This window comes from Neoarius graeffei, chromosome 17, assembly GCF_027579695.1.
Source record: "Neoarius graeffei isolate fNeoGra1 chromosome 17, fNeoGra1.pri, whole genome shotgun sequence".
Taxonomy (NCBI): Eukaryota; Metazoa; Chordata; class Actinopteri; order Siluriformes; family Ariidae; genus Neoarius; species Neoarius graeffei.
In genome coordinates this window covers 38,574,660-38,594,595 of record NC_083585.1, presented here as the reverse complement: position 1 = coordinate 38,594,595, position 19,936 = coordinate 38,574,660, and the positions used below count along the sequence as shown (strand labels likewise).

General features: G+C 40.8%; 1 protein-coding gene across 3 annotated transcripts in view; it reads right to left on the bottom strand.

Moving 5' to 3' along the window:
• cog6 (component of oligomeric golgi complex 6) overlaps window positions 1-15,461 on the bottom strand; it is a 101,305-nt gene extending 85,844 nt beyond the window's left edge. For all 3 annotated transcript variants that reach the window (XM_060944169.1, XM_060944171.1, XM_060944170.1), the window contains exons 1-4: window positions 15,289-15,461; window positions 9,178-9,321; window positions 8,986-9,057; window positions 8,792-8,850 (exon numbers count right to left, since the gene is read on the bottom strand). In XM_060944169.1, coding sequence (XP_060800152.1) covers window positions 8,792-8,850; window positions 8,986-9,057; window positions 9,178-9,321; window positions 15,289-15,426 — 413 coding nt within the window. In that variant the 5' untranslated portion in view covers window positions 15,427-15,461. The remainder of the gene's footprint in view (window positions 1-8,791; window positions 8,851-8,985; window positions 9,058-9,177; window positions 9,322-15,288) is intronic.
• Window positions 15,462-19,936: the final 4,475 nt, after the last annotated feature.

Below are 19,936 nucleotides of genomic sequence, written 5' to 3'. Positions count from 1 at the left end.
CTCTCTCTCACTCTCTCTCTCGACAGTGTTTCACCAGGCGAGACATTCTGCCGAGCGTTCCTGTCACCTCCTCGATCACTTCTCCCTCTAATCAATTATGTCCAAATGAGTTTTATTGGCATCCCTTCAATGGCTATAAACAACTGTGTGCCACTAGCAGGGGCTGTAAAGCTGATCGGCATGTGGTGAAAAGCAATTGAAATGCTCTGTACAAAGAGTTGATTCATCACTCACTGCACCGCATACTCTCGTCTTATTGCCCAGAGGCGAGCGTTGCTGTCTCTCATATCTATCGTAGGCCGCAATCAGTAGAATTCAAAATGAGCAGCGAACAAGCGATATCACACTATTAATTACATATGTGGTGTTCAAATGCGACAGGAATAACACTCCTGGAGACAGCTTATGAATCATTCATCAGACTTCATGAAAAGCTGAACTGATAACTTATTTATGAATTTAAGAACGCTTTAAAATATGTCATTCCGATGTAACACAATGCAGCAGCACAGAGCCCAACTAATGATCTGACAAACTGCACAATAGAGGAGGGACAAAATGGTTTATGGGTAACAGGAGAAAAAGTTTTTGCCAAACTGCAGAAACTGAATCAGTAACGGTAAGTTGTTCAATGTAGGGAATTACAATTCACCTGAAGAGTCAGAAACGTCCACCTTTTATTAACCTGCATTCATGCTTCAGTAAGAAGCGGCCACTAATCACGCTGATGCTGAATGCGAAGTGAAGCAAAGTAAAGGTCAGCGGTAATTGGTCATAATGTTTCTCATAAAGCTGCAGTTTCTGGACAGGCTTCTTAAAGCTACAGTATATGGAAACTAGATAGAGACTGTGACTGAAGTCACAGTAATTTGCGCTAGCTGTTACAAACCGGGACGTTTGGTCACCGTACCCTATTAAGAAACAGAGAATGACGCTTAGGGAGGAAAAGTTGCACCCCGCCACCCTGACCAAAATAAATAAATAAATAAATTTAAAAAAATCATGAAAATTGACAGTTATAAGTGATTGAAAAAAAGAATTTGTTTTTCCATGGATCATTCTGGATTGGTGATCCAGATCTCCACCAAAAGGCATAGCAACGTAATTCAGCCCAGAGGTATTCTGCATGTGAAATTTGGTGATGATTGGTTGAAAACCAAGGGAGAAATAGCATCCTAAAAACTTAAGAAGAAAGTAGAACGATCCTGAGTGAGGGTAACAATTTGCACCAGCGCAGCTATTGCAAATTAAATATATGATCTAATTCTTCAATTCAGTTCAGAAATTTTTTATGCGATCCAGCTCAGGGCTTTGCGATGGCCACGCCAGTACTTTCACCTCGTTGTCTAGAAGACATTTTGCTACAACTTTGGAAGAATGCTTAAAGTGTACAGTGGGGCAAAAAAGTATTTAGTCAGCCACCAATTGTGCAAGTTCTCCCACTTAAAAAGATGAGAGAGGCCTGTAATTTTCATCATAGGTACACTTCAACTATGAGAGACAGAATGGGAGGAAAGAATCCAGGAAATCACATTGTAGGATTTTTAATGAATTAATTGGTAAATTCCTCGGTAAAATAAGTATTTGGTCACCTACAAACAAGCAAGATTTCTGGCTCTCACAGATCTGTAACTTCTTCTTTAAGAGGCTCCTCTGTCCTCCACTCATTACCTGTATTAATGGCACCTGTTTGAACTCGTTATCAGTATAAAAGACACCTGTCCACAACCTCAAACAGTCACACTCCAAACTCCACTATGGCCAAGACCAAAGAGCTGTCAAAGGACACCAGAAACAAAATTATAGACCTGCACCAGGCTGGGAAGACTGAATCTGCAATAGGTAAGCAGCTTGGTGTGAATAAATCAACTGTGGGAGCAATTATTAGAAAATGGAAGACATACAAGACCACTGATAATCTCCCTCGATCTGGGGCTCCACGCAAGATCTCACCCCGTGGGGTCAAAATGATCACAAGAACGGTGAGCAAAAATCCCAGAACCACATGGGGGGACCTAGTGAATGACCTGCAGAGAGCTGGGACCAAAGTAACAAAGGCTACCATCAGTAACACACTACACCGCCAGGGACTCAAATCCTGCAGTGCCAGATGTGTCCCCCTGCTTAAGCCAGTACATGTCCAGGCCCGTCTGAAGCTTGCTAGAGAGCATTTGGATGATCCAGAAGAGGATTGGGAGAATGTCATATGGTCAGATGAAACCAAAATAGAACTTTTTGGTAAAATCTCAACTTGTGGTGTTTGGAGGAGAAAGAATGCTGAGTTGCATCCAAAGAACACCATACCTACTGTGAAGCATGGGGGTGGAAACATCATGCTTTGGGGCTGTTTTTCTGCAAAGGGACCAGGACGACTGATCCGTGTAAAGGAAAGAATGAATGGGGCCATGTATCGTGAGATTTTGAGTGAAAACCTCCTTCCATCAGCAAGGGCATTGAAGATGAAACGTGGCTGGGTCTTTCAGCATGACAATGATCCCAAACACACCGCCCGGGCAACGAAGGAGTGGCTTCGTAAGAAGCATTTCAAGGTCCTGGAGTGGCCTAGCCAGTCTCCAGATCTCAACCCCATAGAAAATCTTTGGAGGGAGTTGAAAGTCTGTGTTGCCCAGCGACAGCCCCAAAACATCACTGCTCTAGAGGAGATCTGCATGGAGGAATGGGCCAAAATACCAGCAACAGTGTGTGAAAACCTTGTGAAGACTTACAGAAAACGTTTGACCTCTGTCATTGCCAACAAAGGGTATATAACAAAGTACTGAGATGAACTTCTGTTATTGACCAAATACTTATTTTCCACCATAATTTGCAAATAAATTCTTTAAAAATCAGACAGACAATGTGATTTCCTGGATTCTTTCCCCCCATTCTGTCTCTCATAGTTGAGGTATACCTATGATGAAAATTACAGGCCTCTCTCATCTTTTTAAGTGGGAGAACTTGCACAATTGGTGACTGACTAAATACTTTTTTGCCCCACTGTATGTAATGCCTTATTATGAATATACATCATTAGTAATGACCAAAATGAATTAATAAAGCGGGGGGGAAATAATATAAATTATCTTTTTATTATCAAGCACAAAACTATTAATCACGGATCCCGGAAAAAGGCAGCCTTGCCTCAGGGCAAATCTTGCACGACATGTGTGGAACTGGGTCATTTCGGTTCATCTGACTCCGTGCTTGTTTACTTACTGAGGTTGGAGATTGTTGTTGGAATCTTACAAAAATAATGATGGGAAAGTGCTATTGTTGTGTTTGGATGTTCAAATCCATATACAACAGGACAGTCGGTTCACAAATTTCCAAGAAAAAAAAACCCACTAATCTAAAGCGATAGTGGGTGAGGTTTGTGCAAACGAAGCGGGCAGATTTCGTGTCGCCTAATAATAATAACTGATTCATCAAGCGTTCATCACCACCAGAACGACCACATGGGAATTACTGGAGCAAAAAGAAACCCATTTATTTAATAAATGCCATTTGATCTGACATTTGGACAGTTTGTCGATTCCCATATTATCTCTCTCTCTCTCTCTCACACACACACTCACACACACACACACACACACACAGAATGCACCAGACGCAGGATTATGAGCAACATTTACACGCTCACAACATGCAATCTTATCATATCTGATGCACTTTAACAGGAAGAAAAATGCACGCGCACAATCATTAATTATTAACTGAAATGTGTTAAATACTCTCAGATTGCAATATTGCAAGACTCGATTTGTTTTTAGTTTTGTTCAGGAAAACATGATGAAAGGTAACCACTGCATTCTGCACATCTCTATCTGTCTATCTATCTATCTCGCACGTGCTACAGAGGAAGACTGTCATGAACTGGCAGTTTCTTGTCTTGGGGGCTTGAACAGATAACCTTTTACTCTGGAATATCCTTGATAATCATCAGCCCCTTCATCCAACATATAAGAATCCTAATCACTACCAGAATTCTCTCCAAAACGCAATTTCATATTGAGACTGGTCTAACCACTGGTGCGCACGGGAACGAAATTGATACCTGCATTGTTACACGTGTGACGTCACGCACCCCTTCGGGATCTTCCGGTTCAGTCTTGGCAGATTCCGTGAAAATTGGCTGATCTTACTGATTTTCCATGTTTATAACCTTTTGGATCGGCTATGGCTCGAAAACACATGGTCAAGCAACATAATGACTGCTTTTGTACAAGGAAAAAAGTGGGGTTTAGAGGCATTACATACACCAAGATCATTGTTCTGACCCAGTTGCCATCAAGTTTTAATTTTCTGGCTGATGTCTCGGTTTTGCTTCAGTATTTCTTGATAATCCTCCTTCCTCTGAAGTGCACCAATCCCTTTTCCAGTACAGCACCCCCTTAATATGATGCTTCCACCCTCATGCTTCACATTTGGGATGGTGTCTTTCAGATTAAAAGTCTCATCCTTCTTCCTCCATACGTATCGCTGATCATTATGGCTAAACACTTTTGTTTCATCTGATCAGAGAATACGCCTCCAAAAGGCTTCTGCATCCTGGTGATCACCTGCCAACTTAAGTCTTTTTTTTTTTAAATGCCAGTCTTAGAACAGGAGCTGCTTCTTTGCAATCTTACAGGTCATGGAGACCTGGGACTCTCTTAATGGTGGATTTACAGAATTTGGTACTTGGTGCCTCCAGCTCCTTCACCAATTCCTTTATTGTTGTCTCAGGGTTCAATTGAACTTTTCAAGCCAGAGTTCATCCCAGGGAGTTAATTTTGTATTTCTTTCCTGAATTATGCCTTGTCTGAGTGGGATTTTTATATTTGCAAACAATAGTTTGTACAGATACTTGCTGTACCTTCAGTTGTTTGAAAATTGCTCCTTAGGAGGAACCAAACTTGTGGAGGGCCAGAGTTTGAGTTCACAGGTCTTGACTGAGTTGTTTGGATTTTCCAGTGATATCAAGGGCAAAAACAAACAAAAACAACATCTCTAAAGGTGGGCTTTTTTCCAGCCACAGGTGTACTCCCAATTAACTCAATGTTACCCCTTTTCCACCAAATCAGTTCCAGGGCTGGTTCGGGGCCAGTGCTTAGTTTGGAACCGGGTTTTCTGTTTCCACTGACAAAGAACTGGCTCTGGGCCAGAAAAACTGGTTCCAGGGTAGCACCAGCTCTTTGCTGGGCCAGAGGAAAGAACTGCTTACATCGGGGGGGGGGGGGGGGGGGGGGGGGGGGGGGTGGAGTTGTTAAGACTAACAATGATAGCAAGACCGCGAGAGGGCGCCATTTTTAAATAAGCGACGAGATATCATGGATGCAGTAAAGCAGCAGTCATCCATTATTGTTGTTGCTTCTTCTTTTCCGTGTTGTTGTTGCTTCGATGTTCGCGCCAAGGTTTATGCAAACGCAGCGACGTAACTGACGTATACAGTGATGTAATGATGTGGCTCCCCTTAGCACCCCGAGCTATGGAAAAGCAAACTGGTTCTCAGCTGGTTCGCAAGTTGAACGAGTTGTGAACCAGCACCACCACTGGCCCCGAACCAGCCCTGGAACTGATTTGGTGGAAAAGGGGTATATGACAATTGGGAAGTCAGAAACTGCTAAAAGGCTCGGAATTTCTGGAATCTTCCAGACTGTTTTAAAGAGACTGTTAGCTTGGTGCGTGTAAACATTTGACCCAGTGGATTTCTGATATGGTGAATTAAATCTGAAATAAATAAGTCTCTAAGCAAGCATTTTAAAATTACCTCTAATTTGAACAAAGTAGATGCCCTAGTTCAGTGTTTCTCAACCACTGCAGCCCATAGTGCCATCTAGTGGGCCACATTTTTCCCCCCCAAGTTGAAACTAATCTTTACTCGTAGTAGGGTGCAATTAATGAATTGCATCTGATCTCACATCCGCCTCATTAAGCTACGGTCACACTCCAGCTCGCGATGCTTTGCAATGGGTTAATCGTTGAAAATGAGGCATTCTGGTGGTGATGCATGGCGATATACACGTGAGCTAAAAGTTGTGGTCACACAGCAGGTGAACACTTGACTGTCATGCCTTTGCACATTTGAGTGTAGCGCAGCTCGTGTGGCCGGTCATTATGGGAAACACCTGATACTGATTTGAGCACAATCAGCATGCACAGATACGGATGCTGTTTTCAGAGGCTTTGTGAAGTATTATCATCGTCACGGTCATGTTTGTTTCTAGCCATGTTTATAACGCTGTTTAAATACTCTGCTTTGCTTTCATTTGTGTAAATATCACACCTGCTAATAAACACTCTTCCTGCACTTAGATCCATCTACTGTCTATCTTGATCCCCAGACCTTTAACCCAGCCACATATAAAAAGTTGTACACCTCCATGCTCTTCCAGGTTTTCATCTGTGTGTCCATGTAGAACGATGTCTACAGCACAAGGTAGTTTGAGATGTCGGGGAACTCAACGGATGGATAATTTTCCAAATAGGAAAAATCCTTCTTTGTTAGCATGTAAGGATCTACCCCACTGAGTGGTTTCTATATCCACTTCTTTTGAGTGTACTTCTTGGTTTTAATAACTTGCTTGTTTGCTGAACACAAACATGGCAAATTCTTGTGTTAATGGACCAGACTCCACTTTTGGATCATTAATCCCTTTTGGCTGAGAATGCCCTGCATGCATGGTTTTATGTTGGCTTCTGGCACATCCATACAGTTTTAAATATAATACCTACAATTAAAAACAGTTTTTATTGCATTTATTTAATTCCTGGGCTCTCATCTGTAACAGAGCGTGATATTACATTCCATTAATACACTTTACAATAGATTTATTTGAGACTAATAGAATAGATGAGCCAAAATAACTGGGGATCTTTTTTAAATGGGCCCCGACTCGTTACAAGTATGAATAGGTGGGCCTTAAAGCAGAAAAGGTTGAGAACCCCTGCCCAATAATAGTTGACTTGCCAAATTAAATGTGTGGTGACTTAATTTTTTGGAGATGTCAAAAACGGAGACTGAATAGCTTTAGCCTAGGTGTATGTAAATGTTTGGCCTGTAATTGATGCGACTTGTAACTGTAGATGACAGAAACTTGTGCATTCAGAATTCTTCATGGTTCTGATGTGAACGTTTTGACAAATCTGCATATGAACCTCTGAAGCACAGCTACTGGAGCGGTTTAGTTTTGAGGGGGGTTGCGATGGCTAAACGTGCTGTTCCTAGCTGCCAAGAAGCAAATGTTTTTTTATGCATGGCCTTCCATAACAGAAAGGAGTGGAATTTTATTCTTACCAGCATCCCTGAGGATTTCAGTCCAAGCATAACAGTTGTTTTTGTTTTGGGTTTTTTTTGAACGAGGCACAATACAGATGTATTGGCTTTACCAAAAATGTACAGATGTAGGATTTATCAACATAGGTCTATTTTGCACCCAAAAAAGGCAAGGAATTCATCTCATCTCATTATCTCTAGCCGCTTTATCCTTCTACAGGGTCACAGGCAAGCTGGAGCCTATCCCAGCTGACTACGGGCGAAAGGCGGGGTACACCCTGGACAAGTCGCCAGGTCATCACAGGGCTGACACATAGACACAGACAACCATTCACACTCACATTCACACCTACGGTCAATTTAGAGTCACCAGTTAACCTAACCTGCATGTCTTTGGACTGTGGGGGAAACCGGAGCACCCGGAGGAAACCCACGTAGACACAGGGAGAACATGCAAACTCCACACAGAAAGGCCCTCGCCAGCCCCGGGGCTCGAACCCGGACCTTCTTGCTGTGAGGCGACAGCGCTAACCACTACACCACCGTGCCACCCCGGCAAGGAATTTAAATAGGAAAATCATCAACAAAGGGGTGGCACAATGTGAGTGTTACAGGGTTTATTGATATATTTTTGTTTATTTTACTATAACAATCTGCCAATGATTACAACCTTCTAAAGAATGACATGTCAAAACTTTCAATGTTGTGGAAACGTCCACAAAACAAGTTAGTTCCTGCTTTCACATAAGACAACTTTAAAACAGTCGCTCCCTCACTTTCTCCTGACATTAATAAGGCTGAAAAGCAGCTTGTCATGTTACAGACAAACCGGAAATCACGACGGCCCGGAAGGTTTGGCAAAATGCAGCAGGACATAATGTTTCTACATACGAACCAGGAACAATAACAATACCTACAGTACACTACCGTTCAAAAGTTTGGGGTCACTTTGAAATGTCCTTATTTTTGAAAGAAAAGCACTGTTCTTTTCAATGAAGATCACTTTAAACTAATCAGAAATCCACTCTATACATTGCTAATGTGGTAAATGACTATTCTAGCTGCAAATGTCTGGCTTTTGGTGCAATATCTCCATAGGTGTATAGAGGCCCATTTCCAGCAACTCTCACTCCAGTGTTCTAATGGTACAATGTGTTTGCTCATTGCCTCAGAAGGCTAATGGATGATTAGAAAACCCTTGTACAATCATGTTAGCACAGCTGAAAACAGTTGAGCTCTTTAGAGAAGCTATAAAACTGACCTTCCTTTGAGCAGATTGAGTTTCTGGAGCATCACATTTGTGGGGTCGATTAAATGCTCAAAATGGCCAGAAAAATGTCTTGACTATATTTTCTATTCATTTTACAACTTATGGTGGGAAATAAAAGTGTGACTTTTCATGGAAAACACAAAATTGTCTGGGTGACCCCAAACTTTTGAACAGTAGTGTATATAAAGAAAAAACTGTCAGACTTTTTATGTGGGAGTCTGCTCCTCTATAATTTCAGCACGTTTTGCATTTTTAATTCAACTTACTTTTCTCCTTGTAGTTTGTTGGTTTTCAAAATCAAGTCCTGAGTTTGTTCCTTGGCTGCCTGTTGAGAAGAATAGAACTTAATTTTGCGAACTACACCACAGAGCAAAGCAGGATAACCACAACGCAACACAGCAGTGCAAGTTACTGAGTTCGACTGCTGCAGATTAAAAAAAAAACAAAGAGAACAGGATACCTTTAATCTATTGGTCATTTCTTCACAACAGGTGCTCATGGCTTGGACATCTTCATGTATACTCTCCAGTTCCTAAATAAATAAAATAAAGCTGTAACGTAAGGGACGCTTAAACATGTATTTAGTGAAAAAAAAAAAATGTTCTCAGGATTATTGCAAAATCAGTCAGAGACCAGGTTAAACACAGCATACCTCCTTCACATCTTTAAATATCCGCACAAATTCTTCATTGATGGATAAACTGCGCCGCTCGATGTCCCCTCGCAGGTTTCTCCGTGTGCGAAGACTGTTTTCAGTGAAGAAAACTGACAGAGACTTTAAAGCCTCCAGCATCTCCTAACAGTGAAGAAAAGATGGTCAAGTTGAAGTTTATTATTCACCAAAAAGCAGCTTTCATCATCATAAGAAGAAAAAACCTTACAATGAAAATGACTGACTATATTAAAGGAAAAATTAAGCTATAAATACTATAAAATAAAGTGCAATACAAAGACTAGGTACAGTGCCTTGCAAAAGTATTCATCCCCCTTGGTGTTTGTCCTGTTTTGTTGCATTACAAGCTGGAATTAAAATGGATTATTTGGAGGCTTATCACCATTTGATTGACACAACATGCCGACCACTTTAAAGGTGCACATTTTTGTTTTATTGTGACACAAACAATAATGAAGATGAAAATAAAACAGAAATCTGGAGTGTGCATAGGTATTCACCCCCTTTCGTATGAAATCCCTAAATAAGAGCTGACCCAACCAATTCACTTCATAAGTCACATAATTAGTTGATTTAAGAGCCACTTGTGTGCAATCAAAGTGTCACATGATCTGTCACATGATGTCTGTATAAATCAACCTGTTCTGGAAGGACCCTGACTCTGCAACACAGCTAAGCAAGCAACATGAAAACCAAGGAGCCTCCAAACAGGTCAGAGACAAAGTTGTGGAGAAGTATAGATCAGGGTTGGGTTATAAAAAAATATCCCAAACTTTGAATATCCCAGGGAGCACCATTAAATCCATTATAGCAAAATGGAAAGAAAATGGCACCACTACAAACCTGACAAGAGAAGGCCACCCACCAAAACTCACAGACCGGGCAAGGAGGGCATTAATCAGAGATGCAACAAAGACATCAAAGATAACAATGAAGGAGCTGCAAAGATCCACAGCGGAGATGGGAGTATCTGTTTATAGGACCACTTTAAGCCATACACTCCACAGAGCGGGGCTTTATGGAAGAGTGGCCAGAAAAAGTCTTTTTTTTTTTTTTTTTTTAATCACATTTGGAGTTTGCCCAACAGCATGTGGCAGACTCCCCAAACACGGAAGATTCTCTGGTCAAATGAGACAAAAATTGAACTTTTTGGCCATCATGGGAAATGCCATGTGTGGCGCAAACCCTGAGAACACCATTCCTACAATGAAGCCTGGTGGTGGCAGCATCATGCTGTGGGGATGTTTTTTCATCGGCAGGAACAGGAAAGCTGGTCAGGACTGAAGGAAAGATGGATGGCACTAAATACAGGGCAATTCTGAAGGAAAACCTGTTTGAGTCAGCCAGAGGTTTGAGACTGGGATGAAGATTCACGTTCCAGCAGGACAATGGCCCTAATCATACTGCTAAAGCTACACTGGAGTGGTTTAAAGGGAAACATTTAAATGTCTTGGAAAGGCCGAGTCAAAGCCCAGAGCTCAATCCAATTGAGAATCTGTGGTATAACTTGAAGATTGCTGTACACCAACGCAACCCATCTAACTTGAAGGAGTTGCAGCAGTTTTGCCTTGAGGAATGGAGAAAAATCCCAGTGGCTAGATGTGCTAAGTTAATGGAGACACACCCCAAGAGACTTGCAGCTGTAATTGCAGCAAAAGGTGGAGCTATAAAAGTATTGACTTTGGGGGGTGGGGGAATACTTATGCACATTCCAGATTTCTGTTTTTTCATCTTAATTATTGCTTGTGTCACAATAAAAAAAAAACAAGGTGCATGGTAGGCATTTTGTGCAAATCAAATGGTGTTAACCCTCCAAATAACCCATTTTAATTCCAGCTTGTAGTGCAACAAAACAGGACAAACACCAAGGGGGATGAATACTTTTGCAAGGCACTGCATATTCCTTCAGTTTTTCCTCTGTTATTCAAAATAAAATTCAAATATTAGATTAATATATTTGGTACAAAATTGTTAATATCTCCAATCAACTCCAAGTAATACTGATAATAATTGTAGTTATTATAATAATAATAATAGTAATAATAATAATAATAATACTACAACCTCACAGAAAAAGTTGGGACGGTATGGAAAATGCAAATAAAAAAAGAAAGCAGCGATTTCTAAGTTTTCTTTGACTTGTATTTCATCATTGACGGTATAAACCCAAGATATTTCATGTTTTGTTGGTCAACTTCAATTAATTCGTTAAACTACATCCATTCCTGTGTTTCAGGCCTGTAACACATTCCAAAAAAAATGGGACAGTGGCGATTTAGGGCTAGTAATGGGGTAAAACAATTAAATAATAATTTGAAACGTGATAAACAGGTGATTGTAATCATGATTTGGTACAAAATCAGCATCCAGGAAAGGCCTAGTCTTTGAGAAGAAAATGTGGGCTGAGGATCTCCACTTTGTCAACAGATGAATGAGAAAATTATTGAAATGTTTAAAAACAAATGTTCTTTAAAGAAAGATATGAAGGGATTTGGATATTTCACCCTCTATGGTACATATTAAACAACTCAAGGAATCTGGAGGAATTTCAGTGCATAAAGGGTAAGGGCACAAGCCTAAGCCGAACACCCGTGATCTCCGATCACTCAGATGGCACTGCATCAAGAGCTGTCATTCATCTATAGCTGATATAACCACATGGGCTCGGAATTACTTTGGCAAATCTTTGTCAAGCGCAACAATATGGAGTTACATCTGCAAATCACACAGTGGAAATGTGTACTGTGGTCAGACGAATCAGTATTCCAGGTCATTTTTGTAAGAAGTGAATGCTGTGTGCTCTGGACCAAAAACAAAAAGGTCCATCCACACTGTTACCAGCAACAAGTCCAAAAGTCAGGGTCTGTCCTGGTATGGGTTTGTCAATGCTCTTGGCAAAAATAACTTACACTTCTGTGATGGCAGCATTAATGCAGAAAAGTATACTGAGATTTTGGAGCAACATATGCTGCCTTCAAGACGACATCTTTTCCAGGGATATTTCAACAAGGTAATGCAAAACCACATTCTGCACACATTACAAAGGCATGGCTGTGGGAGAAGAGTAGGACTTTTCTTCTGTCCCCAACAAAGAATGTGTGGTGAATTTTGAAACAAACAAACAAACAAAAAGAAAGAAAGACAACTCTGTACTGTTGCACACCTTATGACCTGTCTGCAGGAAGAATGGGACAAAATAACACCTGAAAGCAGGGCTTTGAACCGGTTCAAGGAACGAAAACCGGGAACTTTTTCTATTTCACATGGAACAGAAACGAAACCAGAAACTTTATTATTTTTTATGTTCCGGAACAGAAACGTTTATTAAAAATAATGGTAACCGGTTAATACCGGTTTTTATTTCGTTCCTCAAAGTTTCCGTAGCCTAGAAATAAAAAAGTCATTCTTCTCCTGCGCAAGTTTCTATGACCCGCTGGGGTTCACTTCCTGTGTGACGTTCGCTGACTGAATGGAGAGAGCGGGAGGGTGGACTACTATCACGTCTCCACATCTTAAATAAGAGGTAAATATTGCAGTCTATCATTATTCAAAAACGTCAATTTCAAACACTATATCAATATATTTGTCCACGTTAATGAGAGGCTCGCGAACATTAAATGACGTTAACCTCTGTTAGCCTATCAATGCATAGGGCCTGACTAGCCTTTGGTAACACACTAAACGAATTATCTTTCATTTTTGGCACTTTTTCTGTTTGTGTAGATGGGAAGACATACTGAGAATCCAAATCACCAACATTTGAAATAATAATTGTTTTGAATTATTTCTTGTCTTATTTAATGAAGGTTGTAATAGAATTAGCCTACATTTGGCTTAAGCTGGATGAGACAGAGACATAATTTTATAGCCATTTGTTAAACAGCTGACAGGGAACGTAATTAACCATTCCGGGAACGAAATTTTTTTTGTTCTAACCGGTTCGGGAACGTCTATTTAATGGTGGAACCCAAAACCAGAAACGTTAAAATTCCATTTCTGTTCGGAACGAACTAACAGGAAAAAAAATTCTGGTTCAAAGCCCTGCCTGAAACACTTGTGAAATTCCTCTCTGCCTTTAGCAGTGAACACAGGCATACCCAGAGGTGGGCAGCCATGCTAACAGCACCCGGGAGTTAGGTGCTTCGCTCAAGGCCATCCCATGTTAACCTAACTGCATGTCTTTGGACTGTGGGGGAAAACAGAGCACCCGGAGGAAACCCACGCAGACACGGGGAGAACATGCAAACTCCTCACAGAAAGGCCCCTGTCAGCCACTGGGCTCGAACCCAGAACCTTCTTGCTGTGAGATGACAGTGCTAACCACTAATTAGTGCAATTTCTTGCCTTCTTAACATGTTTGAGATCAAACAGTAAATAATAAAAATACATTAAATAGCCCTATTTCACAACTGTAATCCATATTACGTCGCGAGCCGCTCAACTCAGTAAAGAGAAATGACATCCATCATTACTTTAAGACATGAAGTGTCTTTTAATTGATAAAAATAAAGAAAAAACATTGAATTAGAAGGTGTGGGCAAACTTTAGACTGGTAATCATTTATTACTTACTGTTTATTATTATTTCACTTGCTTTAAATGTAAGTATTATTTGAAAGACAGAGAGATAACATGATATAAACAGCCAACATATAAACAGTCATGAGGAGACATTTCTAAATCTTTTAGAAATCTTGTTAACTTTGCATTCATAGCTAGTTCTGGTGAGCTATGGATTAAGCTAGCTGACTGTTTAAGTTATATTTCTTTAATATGTATTAAGACAGCATGTATCTTGTCAGTTAGTGACAAAATTCACTCCTCTGCACTTCTGATTATTGCATCAGTAACAGTGTCATACACATGACTTTAAATCTGAATGAGTACATTAGGGTTGTTTTACAATCAGGGTACAATGTTTGTCTCACAAAAGTCCAAAATTCAAATTGATTCAAACTGGTTCTTGTACCAGTTTTTAAGTGAAGGACAAGTTAAAGAACAGATTTCAGGTCATTTTTTGACATATGTGTATGGTAGTTTTGTGTAATCTGCGAAAAGATAAAGAAAAGTAGCAAAAATGTTATCAAAGACTCCTTGTCAAAAAATAGCTGATAGAAATAAAATTCCAACAGTTAAGAAATTGTTAGTAGTCCATAACATTCACCTAATGTTATAGCATGTTCATGAACTATTTAGGGTTTTTTTTCTTGTGTAGTCTGCAGACCTTGCACAGCCTTGTCCATTTGAGTGTCACCTATTTCTTTAAATTGACAATACAAAATTCATGTCCCCTGAATAAGTAGCAGTAGTAGGAACTATTTTTTATCTTAGCAAAGTAGTCCTTACCCATTTATATATCCATATTAAAAATGATTTATGCATGGGTCTCCTAAACATTTGTGACCTTACGTCAAAATAACTGTCCTCTCCGAGAGAGGACATTTTTTTTTGACAATTCAGAATCCACTACTTCCATAGTGCTTTGAAATATAAGGCTGTAAGCTTTGTGTTAGTTGTCTCTAATATTTATGTCCCAATATCTTGACCACATTTTAGGATGAAAATAATCATTTTAGATCTATGTTATTTTATATTGAAAAATTAGCTGTCTCGGAGAGGACTTTTTTTTGCACAATTACATACTAATTTGATCAAAATAGTCTGAAAACTTACTGGCATTCAACATTAAAACTTAACTATGTTTCCAATGATATGGAACCAAATATGTGTTTTATGGTATAAAGAATGATTTAAGTGCATCCCTTTTGGAGCTACCTGTGGTCAAAAAAAGCACTTTTTCTAAATGACACGAGTAATTTTGCTAAATATGACATATATTGCCATACATTCACCAAAAATAACGTTATCACCATTTTTTTTTTTTTTTGCATGGTAAATAGAGCTATCACAGGGCTACAATAAACAACCAAGTTTATTTAGTCAAGCCTTTTGATATAATAAGTGTTATATGTAAGATAATAAGTGTTAAATATGATTTTTAGCTTGCGTACCCTGATTGTAAAACAACCCATTAGTTTCACATCTGCTAGTTAGCCAACTAGCATGTAAGCTCTAAATTAATTTCTCTCACCTTGTCATTATCCAGCCTGGTCTCCAAAATCTTATTAAGCTTTCTCGACAGCGGGTTATTAGTCTGAGAGGAAACATTGCCGCTGTTTGGGATCAGACTCGAACTGTCAGGTGAAATTTCCACTTTTGTATCTGCCATTATAAACAAACCACGTCAACTATCAGGAAGCTGTTTTGAGCATCACAGATATTCGTCCCTGTGCTACACGCGATACTCAACAACGAGTTCCGGCCCAGGAGCTACAGGACATCCTGTAATAATACCGAATAGAAAAAAATATATATATATCCCCTGTCAATTATCAGCTACAGTATCTGCAATAATGTGTATAATATTCCTAAAAAACATGTTAGTATTTAAAAAAAAAGACAATTTAATTCTCTGAAAGAAAGCAAGACAATAAAAGAGAGAAATGACTGACTGTTGTGGTGTGTGTGTGTGTGTGTGTGTGTATATATTGACCTGCAATGGACTGGCTTACAGTATAAGTAGGCCCAGTGTTCCCAGCATAGAGTCTGGTTCCACAAAAGAATAAAGTAGTTCCTGAACAGTGTTAAATAGCACACATGTTTTAAATGCATTTGACAAAATAGCAAGCAGTTTAAAAGTGTTAATCCAGGATCAGGGCTGGTTTAAAGTGCATATGCTGGACCAATTTCGTTTTTGTATTTTTATATGAAAGTATGTCCCTTTACACACTCATCCAGAAGGGTAATTTTGCACAAGGCCATCTGTCTACAGCAGAAAAAAATAAAATAACAAAACACGTCTGGAAAAATCCCAAGTGAGTCTGGAGCCAGATTCGTGACGTCACCTGCGGAAGCGCCAGCAGGCTGCGCGAGCTTTGCACGGTTTCAGTGCACAGCCTGTGTAGACCAAGCGCTCCCATTTCTCTCTCATTGTCCGGTCTTTTGGGAAACGATGAGTACTAATCCCATCATGATTGGTGTTGCTACACCCTCCTACAATACATCTGTTAACCATTTTAATAATTACATGATAACGTTGAAGAAATTTGCAGAAAACCACCAGGTCGTTTTCTCATAAACAAACCAGCGCTGACGTAGGATTCAGAGGGAGGATACCCTACTTTTTTCCTTGCACAAAGCAACAATCATTATGTTGATTGGCCATGTGTTTTTGAACCATAGCTGATCCAAAAGGCCATAATTTGATGGAAAATCAATAAGATTAGACAATTTTCACGGAATCTGCTGAGACTGATCCGGAAGATCCCGATGGGGTGCGGGATGTCTCACGTGTAACAATCGAGGTATCAATTTCATTCATGTGCGCGGCAGACAACCACCAGGTCGTTTTCTCATAAACAAACCAGCGCTGGCGTAGGATTCAGAGGGAGGCGTCCCGCACGCGACATCACGAAAATCAATGTTTCCCGGGAAATCCAAATGCCAAGTTTTTTCAGAGGCGGACCAATTCGCCTCAAATGGCTTGATTTCGACTGAATTTTTCTGGTATTGCGCAAGGTAAAAAAATTGCACAAGATGCAAAATGTGACAGATATTTGACCAAAGTTTAATATAAAATAGGAGAATTACATTGATCTTGCCCCTGAATTTACCCGTGATATGCACTTTAAGGCTCCCTCTCACACTCTTTTAGTCATTTTTAAAGCTGTCTCAGTATAATCACCCCCAAACTCACCTCTACACATAAACATGATATTGTGATGAAAAGATAGATGTCCTTGACCCTAAATATATTTGCGCTTTCAAATTATTGTATTACAGCAAAATGATGAAATTACAGAAGTACAGTACATCTAGAGAAAAAGTTCAGGTATTATAAGAAACAAGGTTATGGCTTTGTGTGCACTAGGTTTCTGAATAATTCACAGGAGTGCCTCGCTTCTCTAAACTCCAGTGCCCCAGCATGCATCTCATGCTTAACTCCCGCATTCAACAAACAACATCTCCCTGGTGTATCTCTTAAGGCCTGCTACAGATTGCTCACACTTGCTGGCATGTTTAGTACTGATCTACAGTCATGCAGGTCTGAGACCATAATTCAACCACTGTAAGATGCAGCATACACCAGATCACATATTCACAGTCTATGCCACCCTCTGTTGTATTTTTGGATGAACCAGCAGCAATTCTGACATGACAGATGGCCCACAGCAAATCAAATTCATAGTAATTGAGGGAAACAAAGGTCAGGGATGAAGATATTACAAAAATGTAAATATATACAACCCCAATTCCAAAAAAGTTGGAATGCTGTGTAAAATGTAAATAAAAACAATATGATGATTTGCAAATCATGAAAAACCTATATATTTCATTGCAAAATCATACAAAGACAAAGACAACATATCAAATGATGAAACTAAGAAATTTTTATTGCTTATATATATATATATATATATATATATATATATATATATATATATATATATACACACACACACACACACACTCCTTTTGAATTTGATGCAAGCAACACTTCAAAATAGGTACGACATAGGCATATTTACCTCAGTGTTGCGTCACCTTTACTTTTAATAACACTCTGTAAATGTTTGGGAACTGATGAGCCCAATAAATACATACAATTTCAGCTGCTCAACATTTCAGGGTCTCCTTTGTTGTATTTTGCGCTTCATAATGCACCAAATGTTTTCAAGGTGAGAGAAGTCTGGACTGCAGGCAGGCAAGTTTAGCACCCGGACTCTTTTACTACGGAGCCATGCAGTTGTAATAGGTGCAGAATGTGGTTTGGTATTGTCTTAATGAAATAAGCAAGGCTTTCCTGAAAAAGATGTCTGGATGGAAGCCTGTTGCTCCAAAGCCTGGGTATACAGGATCATTCAGCATTATTGACGCTTTCCCAGATGTACAAGCTCCCCATGTCATGTACACTAATGCACCCTCATACCATCACAGATGCTGGCTTTTGAACTGTGCACTGATAACAAGCCGGATGGTCCCTCTCCTCTTTCGCCTGGAGGACGTGGTGTCCATGATTTCTAAAATGAATTTCAAATTTCGATTCACCAGACTACTGGTGTCAGGGATTTGAACCTGGTTCATCGGTGTAATAATCCAGCAAACCCCCACTAGGCCACCAGGGAGATGACGCAAATGCAGAGGCGTGAGGCGGAAGTAGAAAAAGTATCAAACAACAGTTTATTTACACCATATACAATATTTACAATCCGATGAAAAAACAAACAAACAAACAAAAAAGAAAATCCAAAAGCTCAGAAGATAACAAAAATAAAAATATCCAAAGGTGCAAAGTCCAAAAACAAAAGGAAAGGCAAAATGCTGAACGCTCAGAAGATCCAAAAACACAGTAAATACTTAGGTCCAAAAGAAAAGCAAAGTGCAAAACAAAGAACACGGTACAGAGGAAACTGGAGATAAACATAACAGCACAAAGACTCCGTGACAAGAGGACTGAACTCAGGGGGTATAAATACACAAACTAAATTGAACACAGGTGAAAATAATCAGGACTAAACAGGCAATTAACACAAACACAAAACACAGGAACAGTGGCGGCCTCTAGAGGCCAAAACAAACATGACACGAAAAGGAAATAACAGCGGCCTCTAGAGGCCAAAACAGTCCCAGTCCTAACAGGACCCCCCCCCCCCGGAGCGTCTCCTGACGTTCCCAGGGCGATCCGGATGGGCCGAATGGAAGTCCCGACACAGTTCTTTATCTAGAACATCCCGAGCAGGAACCCAGCAGCGCTCCTCAGGACCATAGCCCTCCCAGTCCACCAGATATTGCAGCCCGCCGCGGACCCGGCGGGAGTCAAGCAGGCGATGCACAGTGAACACAGTCTGACCCTGGAAGATGCGGGGGGGTGGGGGGTTCCTAAGGGCAGGGGCACACGTAGACGTCAGTACGGGCCGCAACAGGGAAACATGGAAAGTGGGGTTGATCCTCAGAGTCCGGGGCAACTGGAGCCGGTAGGAGACAGGGTTCACCCTGCGCACCACCTTGAAGGGGCCAATGTAGCGAGGAGCAAGCTTGCGGTTCTCCACCCGCAGCGGAAGATCCTTAGTGGACAGCCAAACCCGCTGCCCAGGGCGGAAAGCGTGTGCAGGTCTTCTATGGCGGTTGGCCTGAGTCTGGTTGGTTCTGGAGGTCTGTATGAGGGTCTTCCTGACCTTGCTCCAGGTCTTGCGACACCGTCTCACATATTGGTTGACCGAGGGCACCCCCGCGTCCTCCTCCTGGTCCGGGAACAGAGGTGGCTGGAACCTGAATTGGCACTGGAATGGCGACAGCTTGGTGGCCGATGACTGCAGGGTGTTGTGGGCGTACTCTGCCCATGGCAGCCAGGTGCTCCACGATGTCGGGTTATCCATAGCCAGGCCTCGCAGGGTGGTTTCCAGGTCCTGGTTGAGCCTCTCCGTCTGACCATTGGACTGTGGGTGAAACCCAGAGGAGAGGCTGGCAGTGGCTCCGATGATCTTGCAGAACCCGTGCCACACTTGGGAGGAGAACTGGGGCCCTCGGTCTGAGACAATGTCCTGTGGAAGACCAAAGACTCGGAAGACATGATTAAACATAAGTTTCGCTGTTTCAAGAGCAGAGGGGAGTTTGCACAGTGGTATGAAGCGGCAGGCCTTGGAGAATCTGTCAACTATGACCAAAATGACCGTGTTACC